Raw genomic sequence first — 16,289 nt, 5'->3', positions numbered from 1 at the left:
AGGGTCTCATCTGTAAGCTTCCCTCTTTTAGCATCCCTTTCTCACTGTTCTTGCTCATATCTAACTTCCTCTCTTGCTGACCTATCTCCATGTTTTTGATTGATCAGTCTCTCCCCCTTTCTCCATAAACAGTGGTGTCCCACAAGTTTCTTCCTTCTCTTACTTTTCTCTGTTTTTTATCAATGATTTCCTTTCTTCCACAAAAAACCAAATGCTGGCATATACTGGCAACAGGATGTCTCGGTGTGGGAGAAAAAAATCTGGTTTGGTTTAATGCCTGTAATACTTAGTTTCTGCCCATCTCTTTATTGAAAATTCCTCACAACTTTCCTCTTTCTTTTGAGAGATAGGTCATTCCACCACTTGATGCAATGAACATACTTAGTATTACTGTAACATGCACACTATCCTGGAAATCTCTTATTACAGAAATAGCTAAGTCTGATTTTAAGAAACTGTAAAACCTGTTAAGGTGTCGAAATTTCTTTTCTTCCATACAGTTACTCCATTTATACAAAGGATTGATCTGTCCTTGTTTAGAATACTGATCTCACATCAGGGATGGTTCTAACTTTGCACCTTACTTGATAGCAAAAAGCTGAAAGCATTCACCCTATCAACTTTCCCAGACAAACTTCAAAACTTGATCCACTTGGAACCACAGTGCTGGTTCATTTTCCCTCTTCTATAGGTATAACTTTGGTTTTTGCTCCCAAGAACTGGCTGCTTGTGTGCTCCCACCACTAGATAGACCATGCAATACTCAGCACACTGCTGCATTACATGTTTACTATGTGGCCATTGGCAACTCAAGGGTGGGCCATTTTTATAAGTATCTTTCTGAAACTCTTTACCCCTCTCATGTCTTTCCCAATAACCATGACTTAGCATTTTTAAAAGACTAGGTTTTCACTTCCTCCAAAATTGGTAAAAACTTTTCCTTGTCTCTTCTATTGTCATTTCGTTAGCCTCTTTTTATTTCAGTTAAGATCCCACCTTGATGTGGACTTTTTCATGTGACTGGAGCTTCCAGTGAAAAAAAAAATGAAAGTCAAAGAACAGTTATCCATATCCATGAAAGGTTAATATACTCTGTAAAACTGCCAGTTTTCAGCTGCTTTCCTTGATTCTTTAAATTATTATTACCTTACACTTCTTCATATCACATTTTTTGAATCCAAGATATCTGATTACCTTTCACAGATCCTTGGATGTGTGGCCATTGGTATCATAGGTCATTACATTAAGTGGACATACGCATCATCGGACTTATTTGTACCAGAGTTGTTCTTCCTGCTGATAACCAGTGCCTGCCTCATCACAACAACTCTTCTGCTCCTCTCATGTATCTTTTCCATTGCTACAGCTTCCATCATCCCAAAGACACTTTTTGTAAGTTTTGCATGACTATCTGAAGAGTTTTTTTGAAGTAATTTCTGAATTTTGTAAAGTAGTGAGTGAATATTTGTGATGGTATATATGTTGTATTTCTGATTTTATTACTTAATACGACAAATAGCTTAGAAGGAATAATGAGGATACTCATTCAATGCCAGGTTGTCATGATTAGTTTTGGTCTTTGTCATAGATAATGAATTAACCTTAAGATTGGAGGATGATACATTTAAATGGTAAGTTAGGAAAAATCATGATAAATGGGAAGAATCCAGAAAGATGGAAGAAATCACAGTTAAGTTTTTTAGGGTGCTCTTTAGGGTGTTGAGTGTTGCAGCATAATCATTGAAAGGTTCTGAGGTTTGCTGATTTGTCTCCCCATTCTTAGTAAATTCAACTGTAGTACCATCCACTCCAGATGCCTTGCCACATTTCATCCTCCACAAGGTTTTCACCACCTCCTCTCTTTACCAAACCACTGTCCACGACTCTCTCACTTCACATACCACCCCAACCAAAACACCTTACTTCTGCCACTCTGTCATCAAACACATTTAGGGGTTCTTCAGAATACTCTCTCCATCTCCTTCTCACTTCATCACTACCTGTTATCGTTTCCCCTTTTGCCCCTTTCACTGATGTTCCCACATGTTCTCTTGTCTTTTGTACATTATTTACCACCTTCTAAAACAGTTGTACTTTCTCCCTAAAATTTAATGATGCTCTCTCACCCCAACTCTCATTTGCCCTCTTTTCAACCCATGCAACATCCTCTTAACCTCCTATTACTTTCTCTTGTACATCTCTCAATTATTTGCACTCCTTCCCTGTATTCACTGCCTAAATGCCTCACTATCCTTTCTGATCTGCTCACATCCAACCTTTTGCATGCCACATGCATCTCTTGCACATGCCATCACTGCTTCCTTAAGTACCTCCCATTCCTCACTTCCCCTAGCTTCATTTGCTATCACGTTTTCCCATTCTGTAGTCAATATCTCCTGGTATTTCTTCACTCATCCCCTTTCCAAGCTCACATACTCTCACTCCTCTTTTCCCCAACATTTTTTCCCTTTTTTGAAAAACTCTACAAATGTTCACCCTCACCTCCACATGAAAAATATGTATTTCATGTTTCAGAATGTTCGTTTATTTTATTATACTTAACCACTGTCTCCCGCGTTAGCAAGTTAGAGCAAGAAAACAGATGAGGAAAGGCCCAACCCATCCCACATACACATGTATATACATAAATGCCCACACATGCACTTATACATATATATATACATTTCAACATATACATACATGTACATACACAGACATATACATATATACACTTGTACATATTCATACTTGCTGCCTTCATCCATTCCCATCACCACCCTACCACACACGAAATAGCATTCCCCCCCCCCAGCGAGGCAGCACCAGGAACAGACAAAAAAGGCCACATTCGTTCACACTCAGTCTCTAGGTATCATGTGTAATGCACCAAAACCACAGCACCTTCTCCACATCCTGGCCCCACACACCTTTACATGTTTTACCCCAGATGCTTCACATGCCCTGGTTCAATCCATTGACAGCACGTCGACCCCGGTATACCACATCATTCCAATTTACTCTATTCCTTGCACGCCCTTCACCCTCCTGTATGTTCAGGCCCCAATCACTCAAAATATTTTTGACTCTATCCTTCCACCTCCAATTTGGTCTGCCGCTTCTTCCCTCCACCTCTGACACATACATCCTTTTTGTCAGTCTTTCCTCACTCATTCTCTCTAAGTGTCCAAACCCTTTCAACACACCCTTTTCTGCTCTCTCAACCAAACTCTTTTTATTACCACACAAACATTTCATTTCCAACACATCCACTCTTCTCCGTACAACCCTATCTATACCCCATGCCTCGCAACAATATAACATTATTAGAACCACTATTCATTCAAACATACCCATTTTTGCTCTCCTAGATAACATTCTCACCTTCCACACATTCTTCAATGCTCCAGAACCATCGCTCTCTCTCCCACCCTGTGACTCACTTCCGCTTCCATGGTTCCATCTGCTGCTAATTCCACTTCCAGATGTCTAAAACACTTCACTTCCTCCAGTTTTTCTCCATTCAAATTTACCTCCCAATTAACTTGTCCCTCAACCCTTCTGAACCTAATAACCTTGCTCTTATTCACATTTACTCTCAACTTTCTTCTTTCACACACTTTACCAAAGTCAGTCACCAACTTCTGCAGTTTCTCACTCAAATCAGCCACCAGTGCTGTATCATCATGAACAACAAGTGACTCACTTCCCAACCCCTCTCATCCAGAACAGACTGCATACTTGCCCCTCTCTCCAAAACTCTTGCATTCACCTCCCTAACCACTCGATAAACAAATTAAACAACCATGTTGACATCATGCTCCCCTACCACAAACCAACATTCACTAGGAACCAATCACTTTCCTCTCTTCCTAGTTGTACACATGCCTTGCATCCGTGATAAAAACTTTTCACTGCTTCTAGCAACTTACCTCCCGCACCCTATACTATTTAAGCCTTCCACAAAGCATCTCTATCCACCCTATCATATGCACTCTCCAGATCCATAAGTGCTAAATACAGATCCATCCGTTTTTCTTAGTATTTCTCACATACATTCTTCAAAGCAGAATGTATCAACTGTTATTGGGAAACAAATGAAGTTTCAATCAGTGATTAGAAACTTACTGCTGCTTTTTTGGTTAGTGAAGTATATACCACAGGTGCTGACCATCACCTGAATTAACAGGTTAAGACTTAGAAATATTAAGTTGTTTGTAATAATGAAATATTTAGTTTTATGCAGGTATAGAAGTATTCATGATTGCCGTTATGTGAAAAGGAAGTGGTGATTTGGGTTTCAAGATATTTGTATATGTTCCTCTAAGTAATTACCTAGTTTCAGTTTTCTTACCTTTTAGTTTTCAAAGATAAATTTCCAGCAGGTCGTCTCTCAACTGGCCATCAAGGAGAAAGCAGTATGTAAGATGGCCAAGTATTTTTTCTCTTTATTATCATGTTTTGGGTCCTGCAGGAGACGTTGTATCACATAGTGGCATCATTGCTTTACCTCGCCTGTGCTCTTTACCTCCTCATTCTTCTGATGGACAGAAATCACCGTTACAACTATCATACAGCTAAAACGGCTGCCAGCGTAAGTGATGACTGAATTCTTTCTTTCCTATGTCTATTAGATAGCAGATATTTCAGGTGTTCATTTGGCTGATAGTGACCACTGATTTCTGTGAAAATTAGAATTATCTCTGAATGCATGAGCAAATAAAATAAAACGTTCATTATTCGTTTACTTTTGTCTGGCATTCGGTTTCAGGGGCAAGATGAAAGGCCTGAAATATTCTCTATCTGTCTCTGTACTTATCCCATTTTTGTTCTTGGTTGTGTTATTCATCTTGACATATTGGTAAATCTGCATGATTTTTTATACGTATCAATGCGCTACCTCGCAAACGCGGGAGACAGCGACAAAGTATAAAAAAAAAAAAAATCAATGCTTGTAGAATGTCTGATGAAGTAACACAACTAAGAACTAAGATGGTTTAATATTGCTGCCTCACATTTACTTTGTGACCTTTTCATAACTGAAAACCGTTGAAGTTGGATGGGCAACAATAAGATGAAAGCTATGATAGTTAAAGATTTCTATGGTCAGGCAACCATGGCTTGCAATGTATCAGTGAGGCAACAATAACTTTTATTAGAGCATAGATGAAAATGAGTGAAAAAGGATGCATGAGACTGAGGTGTGGTTTTTTCCCCTATAGGTTGTCCTGTTACATGGTACACTGTCCTACCTTCTTGTGTGTTCTTCTGTTAACCTACTGAGGGAAGTGGTGACCAGGAACAGTGGATATAGAATTTATGAAAAAGGATATGAGTCTAAAATATTTTCAGGGGTGAGTGCATTTTCATTCGTGAACTCATGAACAGGAAAATAAACATGAGGAGAAAAGTCTTGAATTTCTATACGAATGCATTGGAGGTGTAATTTATCAACATCCGTTTTCATAATAGGGTACTGGGTTGTTTTTTGATGGCTGTACAGAATAATTAATACCTGCATCCAAACCAGATGTTGATCTTCAGCTTTATGACATGACAGTTGAACAGAAATATTAACTTTAACACCAGAATACTGGATTACTGCTTTATTATAGCTTTGCAATGTCATAACTTTAGCTTTATTGCCTCTGCAGAAATATAAACCTTGTACTTTCACCAGGGTACTGGATTATAGTTCTATGAGTTCTGTATGACTTTGGTAATACCAACACTTGACCGGGCCCTTATTTGTAGCTTTGTGATATCTCTGTATGCTTTTAACACCAATGCTTTGAGCCTTGATTGCATCAGAGAAACAGGTATGCTAAGTTATTAACATCTACTCCAGGAGACTGATGTCTAGCTTCATTGCAACAACTGTGCAGTGTCACTAATGCCAGCATTCGCACTAGGACATTGTTTTCTGGCTCTGTTGCATGTGTGAGGTTATAGACATCCAGTTTCTCTGTAAGGTATGGATTATAGCTTTTTATCAGCTGTATAAGTTTTGTAACATGAGGACTTTTAGTTGTAACTTCATGACAGCTTTTTAATGTTATGGACATAGCCATTAGGAGACTTTGTGATTTATCTTTTATGAAAGCTGTGCAAAGTTGATAAGATCCTTACTTTGACATTTGGTTTTTGCTTTATCAGAGCTTTTTAATGTTACTATCACTTACACTGACACCAGGACATTGGGTTGTAGTTTTGTTATGGATGCAAAATCAGATTCTTTACATGTATCAAGGTAATTGCATGTTGTCTTATAACAGCTTTTCATATATAATAACACCAACACCCCACAACAGGACCCTGGGTTATAGTTTTGATGAAAGCTCTCCATGTTCATGAAAATCCATACTAAGACACTAGGTTGTAGGTTTATTGCAGGTTTGCATTGTTATAAACTCCTACACTCTCATCACGACAGTGGTCTGTAGCTGTATCACCAGTATAGTGAACTACACCCACAACAGGATATGTGTTATAGCTGAATGGCAATTGCACAAAGTTGATACCTGTAACGGCACTGGGACTATGTGTGTTAACTTTATGACAGCTTTCTAAAAAACTTTAGGCTCGCAGAGTAGCTTTCCAAAGAACTTTGGGCTCACATAGTACCTGTCACCCACAGCCCATTTGCTGGAGAAATGACTCCTAAAGGTACTTCATACCTGTGTAAGAATATGAAATTTTTTAAAATTCTGTGATGTTGATTTATTGTACTGCCTTTTTTATCTTTTTGGATGAGCACTAGATAGATAATGAGGAGGTTTTCTGTGTCTTTAGTTTAGAAATTACTTCTTAGACATGAGGGATCTTGTGATATATTGGACTAATGTTTGAAATGTTTGAGAGATGGGTAGTGTAGATGAGAAAATGTAACTTGTACATGCCTGGATAGTTTATTTCCAGTAGGGTATGTGCCTTTTTGAGTGGAGCTTCAGACTAGGTTAGAAGGCAATTGTATAGTGCTTACTGGGTGTATATTTTGTATTGGTCTTGTGTTTGGTGAGGGAGGGGAGGATCTGTTGGTATAAGCTGGAGCAGAGTTAAGCTTTTTATGTCTACTTGGGATGTGATGGTTGCATGTAAAGTGTTCTGTTTGGGAGAGGTATGGTGCTGTTGCAAAGACCCAAGTGCAATCCTACTGGGGTGGGATTGTGTTGTATTTCTATCTTACTCAACAGGTGTTGAATGCTTGTTATTATTAGGAAGCCAGTGATTTGTTCTGAGCACTTAATTTAGTAAGGTTTGTGGCTTGACATTTGCTTTTGACAGGTTGGATTGACCAGTCAGGTTTAACTACCTTTGAGTACTTTTGATGACATTTTGCCATATTTACAGGGCTAGCATGAAACAGTCACTGCCTGTCTTGCTTGTTCAAGTGTACTGTTTCCCTCTGCCATTACTCCTCTGGCTTAGTTATCAATCTGAGGTTCATTTGGGATTAACTTCCTCCAGGAGTCTAATTTTCTTGTAAATACTTTCTGTAATAATCACTCCATGCATTTTTTTTATATCCTGGTATTTTCTTTTTTTTTTCTTTTTTTTTTTCCCAAAAGAAGGAACAGAGAAGGGGGCCAGGTGAGGATATTCCCCCAAAGGCCCAGTCCTCTGTTCTTAAGGCTACCTCGCTAACGCGGGAAATGGCGAATAGTTTAAAAGAAAAGAAAAGAATTTTCATTTAATATTCCTGACATGATAATTCTGCATTTTCCTTGCTGATGCACTTTCAGATTTAAAGTGTTGCTATTTATGCCTTCACTCTGCTGCTGTGCATATGTTATGATGTATCTGTCCCATAGTTTAAGATGAAGCAGGTGAATTTTTTGTAGAGGATGATAAAGGATTTTTTTTCCTTGTTCACATCTGAAGCTGGTTAGTGTTCTTTTGGCATTTAATTTGTATATAGTCTTAGTGCTCTTGTTTGTGGTGTGTGGAGTAAATTCTATGTGAGTTTTGATGAGTGCAAAAGGTTGACCACACATGGTGACGGTGGGGTGTAGGTTGGATTCATGTCTATCACGTATGTGGGGGAAAAATTAGAAACATTAAGGAGTTTCTATCAAGAGTAAGGTGTTTGTACAAGTAGGAGGAGAGAAGTGTGAGGGATTCTAGATAAAGTTAGGCCTGCGGCACAAGGGTGTGAAGTTACAGTGGCTGTTTGATCTGTTTATGGATGGAATGTTTAGGGAGGTAAATACTAGATCTTGGAAAGGGGCAATTTTCCAGTCTGTTGGGGGGTTGGGGGCTTAGAAGGTAGGTTAGTTGTTATTTGCTGATGACATAGTTGTGGTGGCAGACCTGGATGAGAAACTGCCACCAGAACTGTCATCTGCAAACAGCAACTGACATACCTTTCAGATCCCTCCAACCTGTAGCATTCTGAAGACACCCATAGGTCCAAGACTTGCATGTACCACTCTCACCATATGAAACAGTCATGGTGACACACATCCTTGACTAAGACATTTTCATGTGGAACCACACACCCTCATGTCTCCCTACTTGTGCACATGCCTCACCCTCACCATATATCTCTTCACTGCACTTGGTAGCATTTCTTTTGCACCATAACACTTGACACTTTCTATAAGGTATATAGATTGCCCACCAGTGAGTTAGGCATGAGAGGGAAGTGGCACAACTGTCAGGGCTAAACATAGAATAAAACCATAAAAACTTTTTATCCACCACCGGGTATTACAAGTAGATTCCCTCTCTTCTTTATACACTCCATGAAATCAACAACTCCATGAATCAACAAGGTTCTGAAGCCTTTGAGGTTCCATCTTTACCCATATATCACGAATGGCCAACTCCAGCGTAGGTAGTGATTTCATTTTCATAAGCACCCTCTAGTTTTATATTGGATTCATATTCAGTGAATTCCAGGGCGTCACTGTAAAACTCTACTGCACAGTCCTTAAGCTGATCATTGACTAAACAGTGCATAAACACTTTGGTCTTGCACTTTTTGAAGAAATCTGGAAGATGGTCACACAATAGCTCGAGGTAACTATGACTGTTCATGGTTTCATTCTATGGCAATGTACAAAGCCCCCAACACCATGATAACAGAAACATTCGCATACTGTAAGAGAGATAGGAAACTTTACAGTGCTTGCAATGTACTTGGGGTCAGATGGAAGGCTCATATGGATCACAGCGTAGTTGAACAGTGCTCACAATGTACTTGGTGTGAGATGGAGGGCTCAAATGGATCAAAGCATGGTTGACTGTATACATACCTGCCACAGTCTTCTTTCACAGGAAAGATGGACTTATCTCTTCACAAGACACCTCTGAACTTAGCTGTATCCCATACTGCATATTTCTTAAGAAAATCAACTTTTCTTTTGGTGCCTTTGGGCTTTGAGCGGTTTTGGACACAGCTTGCAGCTCAGGTACTAAAAGTCATCATGTAAACAGCACTGTACTTTCCTTACCAACACATCATTGAGCAGTCTAGCATTTTTTTCTTTTGATTCTTGTGCATTCAAATGTGGATCTGCATCCACTTTATGTTTAAGAACATTTAGAGTACATGAAGAGGTTTTCCTGCCTTCCCAGAGCATTTCACATGGGTTGGTGTAGAGGTGCCGCTGCTATCGTTCAATTTCTTAAGTCATCATTGAGGGTCACTCTAGTAATATTAGAAATATCCTTAAGTGGCTTATGTCCTTGCTAAAGTGCAACTATAGAAGCTGTTTGGTCACTTGAAACTGAGTATTTCCAACCATAGTAAGTGGTAGAGGCACAGAAAGGGTATAAACGAAAATTGAGGGCATAAGTGGGGATCGCAACAGGGCATTCCTGCCTCCAGTAACAGACAACTGCTACTAAAGTAGGCATGGTATAACTAGCTAGAGGGCGCCAACTTCAGTGGTGGACACCAATACTATTTTAGGTGAGGTGAAATGATTTGCATCAGTATAATTGCCGCAGGCTCACTTGCACTTACTTCATTGACAGGGTGTGAGGTTTGTTTTATGTAAAGATGGAAATTGCAGTAGACTTCAAGCATCTACTTCTAAGTAGTCTGTCCTTTAAAACAGAGGAAAGAATAATCAGAAAGCATATGAATTATGATATGTAAAGGAGAAAATTCCTGATTGAGACACCATATGTTCTGGGAAGGGTGTTTGTATCAACGAAACTCATAGATTCTATGAAAGAGTGAGTTGTCTTTTAACAAAAGAGATGTGTGAGTGGATTATGTGCTTCTGGACTGCCAGAATATGTATGACTTACAGAAGGCTGTACAGGTACACCACCGGTTTTCCAGCACTCTTCGTTCCAAAGCCTTGCCGGATTAACCATTTTGCCGGACCAACCATGGTCACATGATAATAGCTCATCAACACACCTCTAACCCACCAATTATACGTTTCGTATGCATCTAAAGTATACCATGGACTGCTAGAAATTTTGATTAAGCAAATATTAAATTTTGTAATTTAAGTGCTTTATGGAACAACTTAGCCTGGTCCATTATCATGCTACCTGACAAGTCCACTCCATCACCATGACACTGTCAAAACCATTCCATCATCACTCGATCATGCTCAGTGCTCTTACCATCTTTCATAGTTTTTCTAATCGTCATTTGCTTCTTGGAATCACTGTCTGCATAGAATTTCAGTATTTTCTCCTTTTGCTTCTCTATATCATAAACCGTTGATGAACCATACTGTAGATGTTACACAGCTTACACACTGAAACACCATGGTCCATTTTTTTCAACAGTTCTAATTTATCTTGGATCGATACGGACCAGTGTTTACACGTGACACCACAACGGACACTCTCATATGTCCTAGAAGCCATAGCTAGGGTTAAATTTAAGCAAAATAAGCTAAGAATCTCACAATTGCGTTATCATCACCAACAAGTGCAGTGTGAAGAATGTAGATAAGCGCACCCTACACACAATGCCATCTGTGGCCGCCCAGTAAACTAGTCTGATGGGTGCGGTAATTTCAAGTTCCCTCACGTAATTTTGTCCAGACTAAGGGAGGTGCTGAACCATCAGTTGCTGGAAATTTGGTGGCGTACCTGTATATGTTTACATTATATTTTGAATTCTTTGGAATCTCTTCATGTTTGGTCACAGCTTAGTAAATTAGTCATCATCAGTCCTTAATCATTTAGGTTAATTACATACCATGTATTAGGAATTCTCTGAAAGTTTGTGAAGGTATTAACACTCATGTTATTACAGAAAATATTATTGAAGGATATTTCCTAGATGTATAGGAACTGAAAGCCCCAAGTGTTGAATGCAAAAACTTTATTTCCATTTCCAGGTTGTGGGACTAGTGAATTGTGCTCTGTATGTCTTGTCCAGCATCTATTCTGTCAGAAGTTTCCGCCGAGGTTAAATATTTTGCACTGAAAGACTGAGTTGAGAAACACAGGAAAATCTATTAACAGTGTCCTTGTTATGGTTCTTCTGCTTAGATTAAACATTTCTAAAATATGTAAGTTTAAACTTTCATGTCAATGCTCTTCACTGTGGTTAGATACTGGTTCATGCAAGATCAGGTGTTCAGGTGTCCCACCATCCTAAAACAAATTTCATGTGGGACCTTTTTGATATAAAAATTTCTTGTCTTCCTGTCAGACCAAATACAAGTAATGGTTTTTGAAATTTGTGAAATAAGGATGTAATGTTACCTGGAATGAGTTGTACCAAGAGAGATTTTATTCCTCAGTTTAAGCATAATGCTAGATCTTCCTAAGGCATACAGATGATTTTTAATCTCATATTTGTTAAATATCTGCAAATTTCACATCTAACTTGAAATTATTTTCCAAATATGTACAGAGAGACCTTAAATGAAAAGAAAATTTTATGTTTTTTGTATTGCAGTTATAATTATTCTTATATTTACTGCCTTTGATGTATAGAAAATAAAAACTGTGCATGTTGCTTTTAGGTATAGGATATAGTGACAAGTGTGTTGATGTAGCATGTTTATGACTCCTTATTTATCTACAAACATGTCTCAAATTTAGTCACTAGAATATAAAAATAAGTATTCTTCATAAACATGTAAATACATGCAAAGATGACTTAACGTGATGTGAAGAATAACACTCCCATATCTTTAAGCTGCAGTTACGTCATATGGATTTTCCCCAAGAAAAATGGAATACAGAAAAATGAAATTATTATATAGTATTAGACAGAATTTATTCTTGAGAAAATATAGGTCTTTTGAAAAAAATCTTTATATTGCTTCTTAAGAAGTACATTATGCTTCAGTGATTTACAGCATTTCTATGAGAGGTGCCTTGTTCGTGTCAGTAGAAATAGCTATACTAAGTGTAGGTAGACATTGTAAATATGCTGTATCACAAATTTCTGCTTTGTTCTTCAATTTCCAAAATAGATGCTTGTGTATTGCAAAGTGTATTGCTAGTTTGTTAGCAAATTTATAGAAGGATATTGCCTTTGATTGCTTACAGGAGCACAACAAGTCACAAGAGCAGGTACCAACATGTATAAATTTTTGGCCACTCTCGCAGCTTGTAATCTCACTCTACCTCACTGATCACTCTCACACCAGATGTTTATTTTTTCAAAATGTAGCCAACTTTTGTAGGATGAATATAGGATGGCATAGGAACACATCCTGATGCCCTTGCATTAATCCACTTCAAGCATCTCGTATTTGATAGGAAATTTACATATTTAGTAAAACCTGACAATTCAAATTTATATTTCTTAAGCTGATGATGAATTTTTGATGTCAAATAAATGTCTCAGATTTATTTGTCCTCTAAGGATACTGATCAGGAGAGTTATGGTGCATTTTTTTAATGTAGAGTATAATATAAAACATATTTTTATATAAAAAAAGAGGTCTTAATTAGCTGGTGATTCAAATTTATGAAGAATCAACTTCAGTTATCACATATCTGGCAGCCATGCTGTCAGTCATATGCATGTGCTCAAGTCAAGAGGGTGTCTGCCATTGCTTCCCAAGAAATTTAATCTTTTTTTTGGCAACTTCCATTGATTTAATTTTTTAGCTCATTCCATGATTCCTTTTAGCTTTTTGTTCATGAAATCACTTTAATATTATACCTTGAAGGTTTTATTAAAAAAAAAAGTGCTTATTTTGGAAGCACACCTAGCAGGCATTGAGAACTTCCTTTGAATATGATAGCATAATCTATTTATTTGTTAATTCTCAGTATCAGATATTGATATGGCAAGTTACCATGGTAAGCTTCCGCTGCTTGTTAGGTCCAGAATTGTTTAGAGATACAAAGGACTGTAATGGGGCATATGCAATAAGTAATCTTGAATGTTAGTTTCACCTTGATACAACCAAAATACATATGATTTAACCTCCGTGTTTCATTTTGAATACTGCTTTTACCTATTGTCACCATTACAAGTATGCTGACACAAAGTAGCTACTTGATCAAAGAAATAGTTGTATTTCAAAACACTTTTTACTGTTTAGTCTGAATTGTTTATGCATAAAGCTGAACATGGAAATTCACTGAAGAAATTTTTAGACATGTGCGATGGTAGTAGCTTGATGAGTTTATTGCATAATCTCTACTTATTAACTCGGTGCAAAGTGACAGCTATTTCCCCCAAAAAATTGTTATTCAAAATCTGATATGTGATATAGCAGAAAAAGACAAATGGAATGAGCTCTTCCACCAGGTTATATTTTGATGATAGTTTCTCACAAAAGGTGTCTTTTCACTTGCGGTGTGACCACAACCAGGTGAAGTCCGGGAACACCGTAATTATAGATAACAGACCATTCTTGCTTGGCATTATAAATCCAAAACTGACCTTGTCTTTTGCCTTGTCCACAATTTTTTCAAAGTTTGTCTGCGTTTCCTTACCTTCTGGCACTCGTTTCTTATCATTTATTTCCTTCACCTTTTGGCATCCTTTGCTGAGCCACACTCTTCTATCATGATATTCCTACCCTATTTGTATCTAATGGTACCCACTTACTGTTCACTTCAAATGAGTATTTCAAAAAACCTGAAGGATATGTGTATGTTTATAATTAATTTTGTGGAAGTCATTTTCTTAAATCAAACTGTCAAAGACCTTGATCAGCCCAACATAAATGCCTTGGTTATACATCCTCTTTCAGCTCCTCTCCCCCTCTTGTCCTTATCTTATGTATTCTCCAACCATACATCTTTAAACTATGTCATCGCTTTCACCATTAGATGAGTCCAGTAGCATGACTAGTCATATGCATAATCCACATACATTGTGTTCATTGTAATTAAATGATTTTTCTCAGAAGTATCTTGAAAATGATAATTATTCCAGCAATTACTATATGCACAAATCTTTGTAAGCGAATTTCAGTGTTACACAATAGAGTTTGTGTGTGTGTGTGTGTGTGTGTGTGTATATATATGTATACTGTATATATATACAGATGAAAAGAAAAAGATTTTGAGTGATTGGGGCCTGAACATGCAGGAGGGTGAAAGGCGTGCAAGGAATAGAGTGAATTGGAATGATGTGGTATACTGGAGTCGACGTGCTGTCAATGGATTGAACCAGGGCATGTGAAGCATCTGGGGTAAACCATGGAAAGTTCTGTGGGGCCTGGATGTGGAAAGGGAGCTGTGGTTTCGGTGTATTATTACATGACAGCTAGAGACTTAGCGTGCACGAATGTGGCCTTTGTTGTCTTTTCCTAGCGCTACCTCGTGCACATGAGGGGGGAGGGGGTTGTTATTTCATGTGTGGCGGGGTGGTGATGGGAATGAATAAAGGCAGACAGTATGAACTATGTACATGTGTATATATGCATATGTCTGTGTGTGTATATATATGTATACGGTGAAATGTATAGGTATGTACATTTGCGTGTGTGGACGTTTATGTATATACATGTGTATAAACGTGTATATAACATAAAGACGGATCTAAGATGATGTTGAGAAACAAGTGTTTCCAGATGGTGGTGTTTGGGTCTGCCACCATGCCTGTCATAAAATTCACTGTCTAGCCCACATAATAAAATTTTATGACAGGCATGGTTGCCAGACCCAAACACCACCAACTGGAAACACGTGTACCAACAGCGTCTTAGCTCCAGCTCTATTTTGTGTATAAGCTTACTGTTCTAAGTCTTCTATCTCATTCTTGTATCTCCCCTGACGATGTGATCATCATGCGAAAGTGCGCTAAGGAATTTATTATGCTTCAATTTCCTCATGTGTGAAAGAAGAAAGTTGAGGGTAAATGTGAATAACAGCAACATTATTAGGTTTGGCAGGGTTGAGGGACAAGTTAGTTGGGATGTAAGTTTGAATGGAGAAAAATTGGAGGAAGTGAAGTGTTTTAGATATCTGGAAGTGGATGTAGCAGCAAATGGAATCATGGAAGTGGAAATGAGTCACAGGGTGGGGGAGGGGGCAAAGGTTCTGAGAGCGATGGAGAATGTGTGGACGGAGAGAACGTTATCTTGGAGAGCAAAAATGGGTATGTTTGGAGGAATAGTGGTTCCAACAATATTATATGGTTGCAAGTCATGAGCTATAGATAGGGTTGTACAGAGGAGGGTGGATGTGTTGGAAATGAAATGTTTGAGGATAATATGTGGTGTGAGGTGATTTGATCGAGTAAGTAATGAAAGGGTAAGAGATGTGTGGAGATAAAAAGAGTGTGTTTGAGAGAGCAGAAAAGGGTGTGCTGAAATGGTTTGGACAAATGGAGAGAATGAACAAGGAGAAGCGGAAGACCAAATTGGAGATGGAAGTATTTATTTATTTATATATTTATCTATTTATTTATTAATTTATTTTACTTTGTCGCTGTCTCCCGAGTTAGCAAGGTAGCGCTAGGAAACATGAAAGAATGGCCAACCCACCCACATACACATGTATATACATACATGTCCACACGCGCAAATATACATACCTATACATCTCATCGTATACATACAAGGAGAAACATGTAATATTTAATATAAAAAAACGGTTGAAGTTGATCATAACTCACTCGCCAGTCAGCCAGCACAGGACCCAGAAGACGCACTGCTCTCATGTCCTTACCTGACCCAGATATTTGGCTGTGCATCTGCCTGCCTGCAGACTGTGCTTGGCCCAAGCAAGGGTGCGTCTGCCTGCACACTGTGCTTGGCCCAAGCCAAAGTGCTCGCCTGCCTGCTCGTCGCGGTAACCGCTCTCGCCATGGCACATTCTCATATCATAAGCGATCGGCGCCATGTGCGCATCCACCGCCACGCTGGCCAAGTTCCTACATCGGGTAAGCTATG

At 38.5% G+C, this 16,289-nt stretch overlaps 1 protein-coding gene across 3 annotated transcripts in view; it reads left to right on the top strand.

The window, feature by feature from the left end:
• LOC139764671 (uncharacterized) overlaps positions 1 to 13,366 on the top strand; it is a 295,861-nt gene extending 282,495 nt beyond the window's left edge. The window contains exons 3-6 of one of the 3 annotated variants that reach the window (XM_071691548.1): positions 1,204 to 1,392; positions 4,472 to 4,591; positions 5,220 to 5,351; positions 11,313 to 13,366. In XM_071691548.1, the coding sequence (XP_071547649.1) occupies positions 1,204 to 1,392; positions 4,472 to 4,591; positions 5,220 to 5,351; positions 11,313 to 11,387 (516 nt within the window). In that variant the 3' untranslated portion in view covers positions 11,388 to 13,366. The remainder of the gene's footprint in view (positions 1 to 1,203; positions 1,393 to 4,471; positions 4,592 to 5,219; positions 5,352 to 11,312) is intronic. The other 2 variants (XM_071691546.1, XM_071691547.1) reach the window with 2 other exon arrangements.
• The last annotated feature ends 2,923 nt before the right edge of the window (positions 13,367 to 16,289 follow it).

Source organism: Panulirus ornatus, chromosome 50 (genome assembly GCF_036320965.1).
Source record: "Panulirus ornatus isolate Po-2019 chromosome 50, ASM3632096v1, whole genome shotgun sequence".
NCBI lineage: Eukaryota > Metazoa > Arthropoda > Malacostraca > Decapoda > Palinuridae > Panulirus > Panulirus ornatus.
This window is presented reverse-complemented; position numbering and strand designations above follow the sequence as displayed.